Genomic DNA, 14,374 nt, shown 5'->3' on the forward strand with positions numbered 1-14,374 from the left:
TATGTTTTTCTCGTGAGAGAGCTACAGTCTACACTAGTAATAGCTGGAGATCAGCAGCCAGTGCTAATTAGGCTCCTGTCCCCTCCGTCAACCTGATTTTCAGAAGTGTTCCCTGCCCCATAGCAGAAAAAGTGGCTGCCTGGAATAGTCTCTAACTGTAGGGGCCTCCTCAAAACATGTGAAAGGAGGACTTCTTCAAAGGTTATGACAACTACACCATTTGAATGTGCACTACCTTTCATAGGTGTGCCAAAGTAAAAAAAAAAAGACAGCCACAAATGGCCAATGACAGTCGGAGCCATGTATATAAACCAGTCTTTAGTTAAAGTGATGCTGTACACAGCAACTGGAATAAAAGCTTTTTCCCACCACCCCACCTTTGCTGTGTGAGAAACAAGGCCACAAACACATTTCCTGGACTTCCGAGAGCATCTTCACAGTTTTCAAAGATGGGGGGCCAGGAGGAGCAACCCATCATTCAATATCCACCAGTTCCACTTCAAAGAAAAGTTTTGCATTTGGTGGAATTCTAAAGTATGCAAGTTAAGGAATTCGTTCTACAGTAGAAGTTACACTTGCAGAGTGGCAGTTCTGAAGAGAGTCGGAACGCAAAGTTCACAGGAATAGGGGGAGGGAGGAACAAAATGTAGTAAGCATTTGCCAATTGTTTGTTGTTGTTACATATCCTATAATTACCTGCTATATAACATTCCCCGCTCCCCAAAGTTCTTCAAGTACATGATCTGTCTGGTTCAGAGTTGGCATCCCCTTCCCTTTAAATATTCAGTCAATGGAGAACACAAGTACTTAAAACTAGATAGGCAGTTTGACTCTGTTCCAGAACAACTTCAGTTACAATTCCCAGCCACGGGACACGCCACATGGACTGGGCTGCAGCAAGCATTGTCACATGAAGGGGGAAGTGCAATGCTCTAGCCTGCTGCTTCAGTTCCTTATTTCCAGATCCTCTTGCCTCATCTTCAAACATCTTGGCACTGCCGTCATGCCCAATTTTAGGGATCACATTCTATTTGGCAGCACATAGGGATTCAATTGACCAACTTAGTGTCAGAGCTGTGCTTTGCCCTTGTGGAAAGGGTGCTGGCGATGCCTACCATGCTGCAGGCATTTCTGCCCGTTTGCATCCCATGCTCCCCAAAAATTTTGGAAGAGGGGAGCCACTAGCCATGATGGCTGTGCTCTCCCTCCACAGTTGGAGCAGCAGTGCTGGAGGCCACATCAGGAAGGAAGCCTCTTGTACTCAAATCCCGCTTGCAGGTTTCCCATTGGGGCATCTCTATATATTGTATTTTAAAATGGGGTTTCAGAGTTTTTAGGGGTTTTTGAATGTCTTCTGTAGATTTTTCAATTTCATTGTTCTGTATGGGACAATGACAATAAAGATATATCGTATCGTAACAGGCTGCTGGACTAGATGGGCCATTGGCCTGATCCAGCAAGCTCTGATGTTCTTACCTGCACTTGCCCCATGCTTAGACCCAGGGAATACCTGACCAGCACCTGGCTTTCTGAGCCAGAGAATTTTGCACACTCACATTTTCCATCAGATTAGTAGACTGCTCAGCGGCACACTTTGCAAGGATACTTGGCATCCGGCTGCCCTTTCTTCCCATAAGCCCATTCCGGTTCGATTTCCAGGTGAGCCTTCTCCCCTTTGCTCATGGTCAGCAGAGCTTCGTCCCACTGGAAAAAAAAAACAAATCTACCTGAGAAACAGGCTGGAAGGATTGTTTTTGACCTGGGCTATTAGAAGATAAGCTGAAACAATAAGGGTGAGTGGAGCAAGTTCCCTCTGCTGGGTAAGTTAACGAACTCAGCAGGCTAAGACCTTTGTGTTTTGAGGAGGACTAGAGAGCCAGCCTTTTTAGGTTAAATGTTTTACAAGATGTCTGTCTTATTGAAAATCTGTTTCAGATGAATTACTGCAAAATCATGTTTAATGAATGCATTCTAGTGCTTTTAAGATTATCAGAAAGGTAGAGACAGACTGATGCAGGATATGTAAAAAAAGGTAAAGGACCCCTGGACTGTTAAGTCCAGTCAAAGGCGACTATGGGGTTGTGCTCATCTTGCTTTCAGGCCGAGGGAGCCAGCGTTTGTGCACAGACAGCTTTCCGGGTCATGTGGTCAGCAGGACTAAACCGCTTCTGGCGCACGGAGGACCGTGATGAGTGCTAGAGCGCACAGAAATGCCGTTTACCTTCCCGCCACAGGGGTACCTATTTATCTACTTGCACTGGCGTGCTTTCGAACTGCTAGGTTGGCAGGAGCTGGGACAGAGCAATGGGAGCTCACTCCATTGCAGGGATTCGAACCGCTGACCTTCCGATCAGCAAGCCCAAGAGGCTCAGTGGTTTAGACCAAAGTGCCACAGCTGTATACGAAGGAGAAGTGATGTCCATCCCACAAGTTTCTGCAGAAGAAGCCACCACTGTCCCTGCTGTTTTAGCTTCCTGCAAAATGCCATTTGGAAGGAAATAAACAACCCCTTTCTCTGCCTCTCTCTTCCTTAGGGGCTCATTAATACTGCTTCTATATTCTGCCAAAAGCACAACTGATATGACGGAAGCCATTTCTCCTCCTCCCTATTAGATAAAGGAATCAGTTTCCTATTCCCTGGAACCTTTTCAGGAGGCTGTAGCAAAAGTTTGCATCTTCTGCAGAAGATCACCCAAGGGCACATCTCCCTCCCTCTGCACACGCCACGGGAGTCAGGGAAGGGAGAGGTCAGGGACATCACAAGTTGCAGGTCTCGCTAGTAAGGCAAGCCACAACTTGTCGGCCACTGCACTTGTGAGATGTGACGACAAGTAGCCCAGGGAGTGCGGACAGGTAACAAAGGACACATAGAAACAGCTAAATAGTGAAATAAATAAATCCTGGCAATCCTTAAAACGGCATATACACTTAGGTATCTTAATGCCAATCATCCTAACCTGCGCTCAGGTAAAACATTTAACACCCCCACCTCCTCCCTCCATCTTGGTGGGCGCATAATCTGTTTCAATGGACTCTGATGCAAAGACCACCGAGCACAGGAAAGGAAAATGAATTTTGTCAGGTGTGCTATGGAGGAAGGCTGACAGACAACATGCATCAGCTTCTCTTCTTGGAGGATTCAAGCAAATAGCCTGACAGCTGCCTGGCAACAGGAGCTCCTCCCTGACGGATGGGCCCAGGAGGTGGGAGGCCCAAACGCATCCTACCTGCGCCCACCCACCCTTCCGCCAGCATACTCACGCCTCGTATCACTTTTCCAACGCCGACTTTGAAGCTCAGTGGTTTTGCAGCTTTCTTTTTCTTTGAACCTGAAACGACACCAACATTCTGGAGCTCTTATCCCTCTCCCAGCTGGCTCCTCGCTCTACACCAGCCTCCCCCCACTTGGTGTGCTCCAGATGTTCCGGACCACAACTCCCCACCCAGAAAGTATCGCTGGTGGTCAAGGGCGATGAGAAAGTTTGCCTTCTGCCCAAAGGTCTCAAGGCAACTTAGATACAAAACAAATATTCAAAACATGCAACAATAATACCAAAAGGTGGTCCCACTGAGCAAGAGTGATGTTTTGGGAGTCCAAAACATCTGGAGGGCACTGCTTTTGGGAAAGGATTCCCGAGGAGTCACCCACATTCCAGGTCACGCAAATTCACTAGGTAACTAGGGGGCAAGACTAGCCTGGTCACAAGCAGGCAGCCATTCCAACCAAGGAGTGAAGCTGTTTTGATAGTTGCTTAATGGCTACAAAACTCCCACCACTCTGTCAAGAAAGGGGTTTCTCAGTCAAAGCCCAGTTTGCTAAATATTTAGTGTTATAAAAGGAGCATGGAAGACTGAGAAACAATGCGATTTCCATCCCACTCTCCTTTGGAAGCCTGGTGGTGCAGCCTCACGAGGGTCATCTCTGGACGCACTGGAAGGCAAGCGACATGTGAAACAGCTTCCGTCTACTATATTTCAGGGCATTTTGCACTGAACAAAGACCCCCTAAATTGTGCTTGAGAAAGAGACACCTGCACCATAGGAGCCAACTCCAGGGGGCCGTGGGTGCTTGGGCACCCACAATAATACAACTGTGGGGGTGGGGCACGCACAAAGTCATTGAGAAAAGCCAGCACTACCTCTGAGAGAGAAGCAGTCCAGCTCTGCCCTCCGCAGCCAGCTAGCGAGGCACCCTTTTCCGGGCAGGGAGTGGGGGATTCAGACATGGAAAAGGTTGCCTCACTCGCTGTGGCGAGGAGGAGGAAGAGGAGCCGCAGACATTGGGTGTGCGACATCACAAATCCACGTTGAGGCGGCAGGCATCCACAATCCTGAGGGCAAGAGGGCACCCCTGATCTGCCCAAACACCCAGGTCTTTGGGTACAGTACACTTCTAGGCCAGAGGCCAAGCAGACATGCAGAGGTGGCAACAGGGGACCACAAGAAACTCCTGCCTTATACAGTCGGACCACTGGACCATCTAGGTCTGAATTGTCTTCTATAGTGACAGGCAGCAGTGGTTCTCCAGGACTTCAGGAAGAAGTTCTGACTGTGCCCATGAGTGGTGGGTGTGGGTGTGTACATATGTGTATGTACCGTTGGGATATAGTTCTGTTCCACCTTAAAAGGATCAGGCATGACTGTTGTGTGTCACATGCCTGTTTACTTCCAGTGCTTGCTGGGAACTTCCATTTATATATTGCTTTTGCTTTTCGCTGCTTTGCTGGAGATGAAGGGAAGCAGACATGTTTTCCTTTGTTCCTGAACTATGCTAAATAAAATGCCTGTAAATACTGCTTACACATGTCTCTGCCCGCCTCTTCTGCTGCAAAGATTTATTCACTCTGCTGACAGAGCATGCACAGGTCTCTAAACATATCTGAGGCTCGTGTCGCTGACTGATGCTGTTCCAATGGAGACCGGTGATCGTCCGGCTGCCAGACGGTGGCTGATGCCAGCTGAGAACCTGCCAATTGCCTCCGACTCCCGGCAGCATCCAAACACATACATGTGTCAACCCAGACACACTGAATACATCACATCGGCTACAATACTGTAAGTGGAACACTGCTCATGGAATGGGACTTTGCTTCCTTCTCTCCACTGCAGCTCTTGGGAGAGCTGATGCTGAAGGTCAGGGACCTTCTCAAAGCACATGGAACATGACAGCATGTGGGCTGTAGATTGGGGGTGCAGGAGTAGGAAGAAATCACAGAAATCTCTTTTTCATTCAGAGACTCAAGTCCATTCAGATCCAACCCATTTGTCAGAATGCAAAATTTTGATTCCCCAGTGCTAAACAGACCATGCCCTCGAGAATCCACGGGGAATGCAAACTGGAATCCCCAGACGGGAAGAAAAAAAAAAAAGCAAACTGCAGCCCAGAAGCAGAGGCGTGGCCTTGTGCAAGACCCGTTCACTTCACAGGCAACACATCTGCTGCATCGTGTTCCCAGGAGATGCTCTGTAGGTGCACAAGGCCACCACCTGGCTGAAGCTAGGTATGTCTGGGTCTAGTGAGTGACTGGGAACCACAAGTAGAAGCTACCTTGGGTTCCGTGGCAGAAGACAGGTGGGGTATAAATGAGAGAAAATAAAGCTGTGCCTTCAGTCACAGCTACTCTGGTCTTTAAAGCCCACAGCTTCGTGATCTCTGTGAAGAAGAGAAATGCCACCTTTTCTGAACACTTACTTGTCTGAATATTACTATCGAAGATGGTTCCATCTTGCAGCTTCCCTGTATACCAACAGTGAACGACATCGCCCTTTTTGGGAAAGTTGATTTTATCCCCCTTCTTCAGTACTGACTTTGTATATTTTGGGGGACCCTGAAATGGGAAGAGGGAAGAAACAAGGGTCATGCTCCCGCTCTCACTGTTCCAAAAGGTACAGAAGTTGACCAAAGCATCGCACAAAAGACAATGAAGAAATGGCTTCAGAGGGCAGAAAGGAAAGACAGCCAACCATTAGCTCTGCTATTTAATATTAAAGCCTCAATATGACTAAACACAATGCTCCACACAGCTAGCAGATGAGATCACAAAATGATGTGCAGCCATGACCTACGCTGGACAACAGGGTGACGGCTGCAATACTACACACAGTTCCCTGGGAGTAAGCCCTATGAAATACAATGGGACTTATTTCTGTGAGGATGTGCGTCAGACTGCGAAGTAAGTCACTTAAGACTCTGTGGCTATGTTCAGGGAGGATCTTAAATTCTGAGCTCTTAGAATATGTGCTGAAGTCTGCCTGATTTAAGGTCGCCTGTCCAGAAAATGCTGCAACAGATTTGAGAAATCTCCAAGGGAACAAAGTTCCCTGGAGGAAATTGCAAATGGAACCGACAGCTGGTTCCAATCCAGATATTCAAACCCTTCGTGAGGGCATGACTGGGACTTCTAGGCACACAGCTGCACTTTCTGGAGAGCAGTTCCCATGATTAAAGGTAAAGGTACCCCTGCCCGTACGGGCCAGTCGTGTCCGACTCTAGGGTTGTGCGCCCATCTCACTTAAGAGGCCGGGGGCCAGCGCTGTCCGGAGACACTTCCGGGTCACGTGGCCAGCGTGACAAAGCTGCATCTGGTGAGCCAGCGCAGCACACGGAACGCTGTTTACCTTCCCACTATAAAGCGGGTACCTATTTATCTACTTGCACCCGGGGGTGCTTTCGAACTGCTAGGTTGGCAGGCGCTGGGACCGAACAACGGGAGCGCACCCCTCCCCGGGGATTCGAACCGCCGACCTTTTGATCGGCAAGTCCTAGACACTGAGGCTTTTACCCACAGCGCCACCCGCGTCCCGGGTGTTCCCACGATTACAGCACTGCATTTTCTCGGTGAGTAAGATCCTGAAATTCTGAAGTGGCTCTTCTATGTCCAGAAGAGGTGCACCCCCCCCTGCCCATTTTGCCTGCTCCCTTACATTCCTGCAAGGGCTGCCTCTTCCCACCAGCCAGAGTCTGCAAATCATACCTGATTGTTCTCCTCACCTACCTCATCCACAGCTTCCTCAGGCTTTGTCTCCTTGGGCTTCTCCTCATCAATCTTGACATTTTTCACTTGCTCTGCTACATGCTCTGGACTTTCAGTACCCTTAAATCTCTAGAAAGAAAATGTGTTACATCCGTGAAGCAATTCCTGTCCCAGAGGCATCTGGTTGGCCACTGTGAGAACAGGATGCTGGGTCAGGATGCCGTTGGCTTGATCCAGCAGACTCTTCTTACATACTCATTGTAAAGGAAATACAATCCATATCATTTCGTATACCTTATAAAGGAAGGAAGCCGAGCCACACAGGCCACAGTGAGCTTTAACTTGCAGGGAAAAGACTTATGGAAAATGCCACAAACCAGAGATCCTACAACACTGACTACCAAGCCAACAAGCAGATGGCTGAGCTTCCTGGAGAGCTCCACCTATACTGGGCCTTCATACTCATTTGGTTAACTATATTGATCCACAGCAAATAATTACCAGGTTTTTAGAGAACTTAAGTAGGAGCTTGTATGGCAAAGGACATATCTCCCTCTCCCCACTACTATCAATGGCTACTGAAAATGGATTTGTGTCATAGCTTATTTTAAATAGCCCATTTCTACCTTTCCCCAGCTGATGTTAAACCTCTTACATTTCAGTTAAAAAACTGATATACAGAGCATTTCAGTAATATATGAACATCTTAGGTGGGATCAAGCCTCATGCCGCCCACTCTGAATGGCAGCAGTTCTCCAGGACTGAAGGCAGAGGTCTCTCCTAGCCCTGCAAGATGCAGGAGAAAAGCAAAGCATTTGTTCTGTCCCCAAGGCAACTGTTTCTTAATTTTGATTTTGTTAATTGTTGTAAGCTGTCCTAGAACCTGCTAGTGAAGGGCAGGTAATAAATTTGATTATTATGAACCTTAGTCACAAAGATTCTAGTAATAAGATCTGCTCAGACATGGCAGGGTACCTACCTTGGTTTCAAAGAGCTCGTTATATGCCGTGATCAGCTGCTCCTTACTGGCGGTCTTGGCCACATTTTTTATCTGTCCTAGTAGTTTGTGCTCTGACAGAAACTAAAAGCAAAACCAAGAGTGTTAGTTCAATACTGTACCGGGAAAGAAAGGAGTCACGTCACTCTCCTGCCATGCAACTGGGATTATGGGAAGTGCATTTTACAGAGTGGAATACTCTGCTTGAACCAGACCACATCCAATGAATGAAATCAACTGAAGCCTCTTCTTCCAACCAAGCTCAAAAATCTCACGTGGGCATTCACAGGTAATACCTGGTGGCCACACACTGAGGGTGAACTATAAACCCTGAACACAACCCAGTGGCGGCACAGGACAGAGAGTCAGTACTGGGGACATGCTAATCTTCTCTGTATCGTTCCAATTTTAGTATATGTGCTGTTCATGTATGCAACAACAGTGGCAAGAATTCTTCTAGCCAAAAAATGGAAACAAGGACCAAGGAAAGAAGAGTGGCAGATGAAAATGATGGATTTGCGGAACTGGCGAAGCTGACGGGGAAAATCCGAAACCAGCATGATCAAGTATTCCAAATGGACTGGAGTAAATTTGTACAATATTTAAGAATACAGTCATACCTCGGGTTACAGCCGCTTCAGGTTGCGTCTTTTCGGGTTGTGGACCGCCAAAACCCGGAAGTACCAGAACAGGTTACTTCCAGGTTTCGGCGGTCGCGCATGCGCAGAAGCACTAAATAGCACTTTGCGCATGTGCAGAATCACAACCTGTGTGTGCGCAGATGCAGGTTGCGAACGTGCATCCCGCACGGATCACATTCACAACCCGAGCATCCACTGTATTGTAAGCAATTAACAACACTAGTAGGGTTGTCTGAAGACTTCTAATGAGAAATTTTATATTTATATAAATTTTGAGATTTTTGCAATGTGTGCAATTATAACTGGAAAATGTACAAAATGCTATAATATGGAGGTTAATAAAGAAATCCATGAGGGGCGGAGGAAAGTCGACAGGCTCTAAAGAGTCAAAGAGGTATAGTGGATAATAATGATGTGAATATATGTTATTAAATGGAAAATTAATAAAAAATGTAATAATATAAAAGGAAAGAGAGCCAGTGCTGCCCTTGTGACCCCCCTCCCCACCCAGCTGCAGGAATCAGCAGCTGTCACCCAACCCCCAACCCAGAGGGATCCCCTGCAAGGGTGGCCTCAGTCGCAGTCCTCAACCGGAGGCTGCTTTGGATCCAGAGTATTTCTTGCAAGGTTATAGGTACAAAGTAGAGACATCACCTTGCCAGCAAAGGTCTATATAGTAAAAGCCATGATTTTCCCAGTAGTGATGTATGGAAGTGAGAGCTGGACCATCAAGAAGGCTGATCGCCAAAGAATTGATGCTTTTGAATTCTGGTGCTGGAGGAGACTCTTGAGAGTCCCATGGACTGCAAGAAGATCCAACCTCTCCATTCTGAAGGAAATCAGCCCTGAGTGCTCACTGGAAGGACAGATCCTGAAGTTGAGGCTCCAATACTTTGGCCACCTCATGAGAAGAGAAGACTCCCTGGAAAAGACCCTGATGTTGGGAAAGATGGAGGGCACAAGGAGAAGGGGACGACGGAGGACGAGATGGTTGGATAGTGTTCTCGAAGCTACCAGCATGAGTTTGACCAAACTTTGGGAGGCACTGGAAGACAGGAGGGCCTGGCCTGCTCTGGTCCAGGGGGTCACAAAGAGGCGGACACGACTAAACGACTAAACAACAACAACATAGGTACAAAAGGTGGCCCTGCAATCAAACAAAACCCCAAAGTTGCATCTCCGACATTTATTGACGCCCTGCCTTTTCCCATTGGCGACTCAAGGCGATGAAAGAAAAGGCGACTCCATTTGCCAGTGCAGATCCATGAACATAGGAAGCTGCTTTGCCCAGAGTCAGACCCACAAGCGGCTCATTGTTGTCTACTCTGACCGGCAGCAACAGCCCGGGTTTTGGGAACCTTCCCAGCCGCTCAGGCCTTCTGCCTGCAAAGGGGGGGGGGCTCATAACTGGTTGCCAAAACTCTTTGGGGGGAGGCGGACTTGGTCCCTTCGTTTCTTTTTTGGGGGTGATCTTTATTTTACAATTAGAAAAGGAGGGGAGCTTTGAATGCCCCACAAAGACGAAAGAAGAGGGGCAGGTGAAAATGCTGGCAAAGCTGATGGGGAAAAATCTGAAACCAGCATGATCAAGCATTCCAAAAAGACTGGAGTAAATTTATACAATATTTGAAAGATCATTGTAAGCAATTAACAACGCTAGTAGGGTTGACTGAAGACTTCTAATGAGATTTTTTTTTAACCTTTCTATATTTATTTGAATTTTTAGTAATGAGTTATATTAGAATTGGGACATATATCAAATGCTGTGATATAAAGGTGAGCTTTGAAAGCCAGGAGGTGGCAGGGAAGGAAGGCGACAGGCTCTGAGGAGCCAAGGAAGTAAAGTGGATCATAATAATGATGTGATTATATATGTTTAAAAATTATTTGAATGCCCCACAATGAGAAAGAGCCATTGGGCGGTGGAAGGCAGGAGCGGGGCTGGCCGAGGGGGCAGGCGGGCGGGCTCCACTGCAGGGGGTTGGGCTGGATGACCTTCGGGAACCCCGAACACCCTTGCGATTCTGCTCCGTGGATAAGCCCATGCCGCGCGCGACGAGGTCGAAGGAAAAAAGGAGGCGGGAGGCGCTGGCGGGATACGCGCGTTCAGACGTTCTCCTCGCACGCGTGTCGGGCGGGAGGCGGCCCCGCCCGCTCCTCGCGTGTCTCCCGCCCTGGCCGAGAGAGAGAGAGAGAGAGAGATGCTGCGACGGCACCTCCGCCCGACACGCGTGTCCCCGCGAACGTGTGAAGGGAGGCCGAGCGGTCGCCCACCTTGTGCGCCGCCTGCTCCTGCAGGAAGCGGACGATCTCCTTCTTGGGCAGGGCGTCTCCGCGGAGCTCCTCGGGGCTCCAGGGCCGCGCGGGGGCCGCCATGGCCTCGCCTCCTCACACAAGCCAACGCTCCCTCACGAAGCCGGGACTACATTTCCCAGCGCGCCCGCGGGAGCCTTACGCCGGCGCTTCGCCCGCTCGGCATGCTGGGAAATGTAGTCCGCGCGGCGTGAGCGGAGACCGGCCGGCCAATGGCGGAGCTTCTTAAGGGGCTCCCCGATGCATGCTGGGTAGGTCTCACGGCTGCAGCTGCTGCTATTAGCGCGGCTCTGCTCTCTCTGCAGAGCTCCATAGATATATAATATATAGAGGGGGCTGCGAGGGAGGGAGACGGGATGCGTCAAAAGGAAAATGAATGGAGATCTATCGGAAGCTTTGTATCCATGTAACGTTTTTATGGGTAGCTGTGCATTGTTGGGATGTTTCGTTTAAGTTGTCCGTTGTTCCTTCAGTTTTTTGTAAACCGCTTAAGTGATATTTTTAATAGGTTAAATGGTATGGAATATATATATGTATATATATAATTGACCCATGTGGACAATTAATAATGCACCCTTCCACAATCAGTAACTGATAATTGTTTTTTAAATTTTCTACTGTTTTTATTTTATGGTTTTGCTTTCATCGGTGTAAGCCACTCTGCTGTATTTTTTATGACACAGCGGTATGCAAATATATAAAAATATATTATAGTGTATACCATCCTGTGATCCTCGGATAAATGACGGTATATAAATTTAAATTATAAAAACAGCAGGATGTGGGTAGGTAAATAGATACTTCAAAGGGACTTTGTATCCCAGTTTCATTTAGTTCTGCTTTGACAGGTGATAACAGAAACTCCTCTGAAATTTATTGAAATGGGTAACAGTAACAGCACTGTTCGGGGTCAATTTCGTCCGGGGGGTCCGGCACACTTCTACTTCCGCTGTGTTTTACGCTCTGCTGAGTCAAAGGTCCCGGGGGGAAGACCAGAGCTGCGCAAGAGAAGTGTGCCGGACCCCCCGGACGAAATTGACCCCGAACAGGTTATGGAGATCAGCAATAAAGATAAGCAACGTTCGTGCGTGTGAGGAGCCTCTCCTATCAAGCACTCCCACCAGAGCAGTAAAAAGCATTCTAGTGCTGACCCTTCGCTGTACAGTTATTTCAGATATGCATTTCATCTCTCGCAAATGCCACAAGGCTGCTAGTTTTCTCTTTTGCTGGAGAAGCTGAAGGGAGAGAAAAAGAATGCTCTTGGGTTATGTTGTGGGACCTCTGATCTTGCAAAGTTTCCAGCCAAACCAAAACAATGACAGCAGCACCAGTCTGTCCCTTTCTTATTCAAGATATTTTACTTGGCTCCCCCTTTACGCTTGATAATCCGGTCCTTTCCCTGGCACTGGAACTTCCACTTCCTTTCCCTCCTCTTACATTCCTCCTGGACTCTGATGATGAAACAAAGCTGCTCTTATACAAAGAATAAAGAACTATATACAGTGGTACCCCGCAAGACGAATGCCTCGCAAGACAGAAAACTCGCAAGAAAAAAGAGTTTTCCGTTTTTCGAGGTGCTTCGCCAAACGAATTTCCCTATGGGCTTGCTTCGCAAGAAGAAAGCCCATAGGGAAATCTCCGGGGACCTCTTTTAAAATGCTGGCGGTCGGGAGCAAAGACTTTCGCCCACCGCCGGCCTTCAGAAGAGGTCCTGGACCTCTTCTGAAGGCCGGCGGGGGGCCAAAAGTCTTTGCTCCCCCCCGCCTGCCTTCCCAGGACAGCGGAGACTTCTCCGCTGTCCCGGGTGATCTTAAAATGCTGGCGGGCGGCAGCGAAGCCTTCGCTGCCGACCCCCAGCATTTTAAAAGCCTGGAGCTTGCGGGGCGGGAGGTGGGGAGAAGGGCTTTTCTTCCCACCGCCAGCCTTCAGAACAGCCTTCTGAAGGCTGGCGGTGGGAAGAAAAGCCCTTGTCCCCCCCCCCAGCCTTCAGAAGAGGTCGGGGGACAGACTGTCCCCGGACCTGGTCTGAAGGCGGTTTCTATAGGAACGCATTGATTGATTTTCAATGCATTCCTATGGGAAACCGTGCTTCGCAAGACAAAAAACTCGCAAGAAGAAAAAACTCGCGGAACGAATTAATTTCGTCTTGCGAGGTACCACTGTATGTATGTATGTGTGTGTGTGTATATATATATATATATATATATATATATATATATATATAAGAAATTGTCCAGTAGCACCTTAGAGACCAACTAAGTTTGTTCTTGGTATAAGCTTCCGTGTGCATGCACACTTCTTCAGATACTTCAGAATAACTAGTTCATGCTCTCCCTACCAGAATAAGCATGCATACCAAAGGAGAGAGTATGACAGCCTGTCTGTCTGCCCTTGAAGAAAGGAGTTGTGGCAGTTGTGGACTGAGCAGGAATTCCCACGTCTGCTTTCTTGACTGCAGGACTAATTGTCCTTTAGTTATGTTGGATAGATATGAAAGATCTCCCCTGACCAAGAGAGAGGGTCATACCTTTTAAATAACTAGCTTTCCAGGTTGATGGTGTAATAATCGTAAATCTGCCCTTATTCCCTTATGGGGGACACAAGAGCCCCTATAGAGTCCTTTGCAGGTTCTCCATCGGTTGGAGAAAATAACAGAGGCCAAACAGAGAATATTGACAAGCAAAGCAGCTAGTAAGCCTGATCTTTATTGATCTGTTGCAACAGGGTGCTCCCCTCACACACAAGAAAGAAGGAGGACCCAGAACAAAGGTGTGCCCGCCCTTATATAGACATTTTAAATTGCCCGCCCTGGAGTCCAAGACCACCACCAGATACATCATACCTACATCACAGAAAAGGCGGTCTACAACAGAAATCTGAGTGCGTTGTTTACCTCCTGTCTGGCAGATTACCTGTTAATGCTTACTTGATTGGGGAGCCTGGCCAGTCTTTTGTAATGATAAATACATAGTTTCCTAAGCCAGGTCACAGGCATACACAGACATACCCTTAAGACAGGATTTGTGAATGAAAAGACAATGGGGAGGCTTTTCCATTTTCCTTGACCTTGCAGAGAAATCATTTAGCCAGTTTGGGAGTCAAAATGGTTTCAGGGCTGTTTTCCTGTGCTCTTTCAGACACGTGGTTTATATATTTATGTACATGTTTGCTTGGTACATTTATGAACATTTCTTACATATATAAGAAAGACCTTAGATTTTTTATTTCACTGATTAGCTGCACCTTTTGGTACACAAAATTCCGTGATGATTTGTAAAAACTCAACAGTTCAGTCTGGCAGGTAGCACATACACTCTGTCAAGCAGGTGCCTCCACTGTCCTCTTTTCAGTGCCTGCTAAGTACATAGAACTGGTGGAGATGGAAGAGACCCAAGGGCCATCTAGTCCAGCCCCATGCACTTCTGGGATTTCAGCCCTTGGTCACCCAT

At 47.8% G+C, this 14,374-nt stretch overlaps 1 protein-coding gene and 1 non-coding gene across 3 annotated transcripts; both read right to left on the reverse strand.

Annotated features, from left to right (window-relative positions):
• Positions 1 to 301: 301 nt before the first annotated feature.
• On the reverse strand, positions 302 to 11,045 carry FKBP3 (FKBP prolyl isomerase 3). Of its 2 annotated transcripts, XM_053382444.1 has the most exons (7): positions 10,887 to 11,044; positions 7,954 to 8,055; positions 6,996 to 7,103; positions 5,693 to 5,828; positions 3,262 to 3,329; positions 1,607 to 1,704; positions 302 to 529 (listed from the first exon to the last, which is right to left on the reverse strand). In XM_053382444.1, the coding sequence occupies exons 1-7, from the start codon at positions 10,986 to 10,988 to the stop codon at positions 475 to 477; spliced, it is 669 nt and encodes a 222-aa protein (XP_053238419.1). In that variant the 5' UTR covers positions 10,989 to 11,044; the 3' UTR covers positions 302 to 474. The 2 variants fall into 2 exon arrangements, with proteins under 2 accessions (XP_053238419.1, XP_053238506.1); XM_053382531.1 differs by lacking the exon at positions 3,262 to 3,329 and having other exon boundaries at positions 10,887 to 11,045.
• Positions 8,306 to 8,407, reverse strand: LOC128403266 (U6 spliceosomal RNA). Its single transcript, XR_008327917.1, has one exon. It is a non-coding gene; the product is annotated as a U6 spliceosomal RNA (small nuclear RNA).
• Positions 11,046 to 14,374: the final 3,329 nt, after the last annotated feature.

This window comes from Podarcis raffonei, chromosome 1, assembly GCF_027172205.1.
Source record: "Podarcis raffonei isolate rPodRaf1 chromosome 1, rPodRaf1.pri, whole genome shotgun sequence".
Lineage (NCBI taxonomy): Eukaryota > Metazoa > Chordata > Lepidosauria > Squamata > Lacertidae > Podarcis > Podarcis raffonei.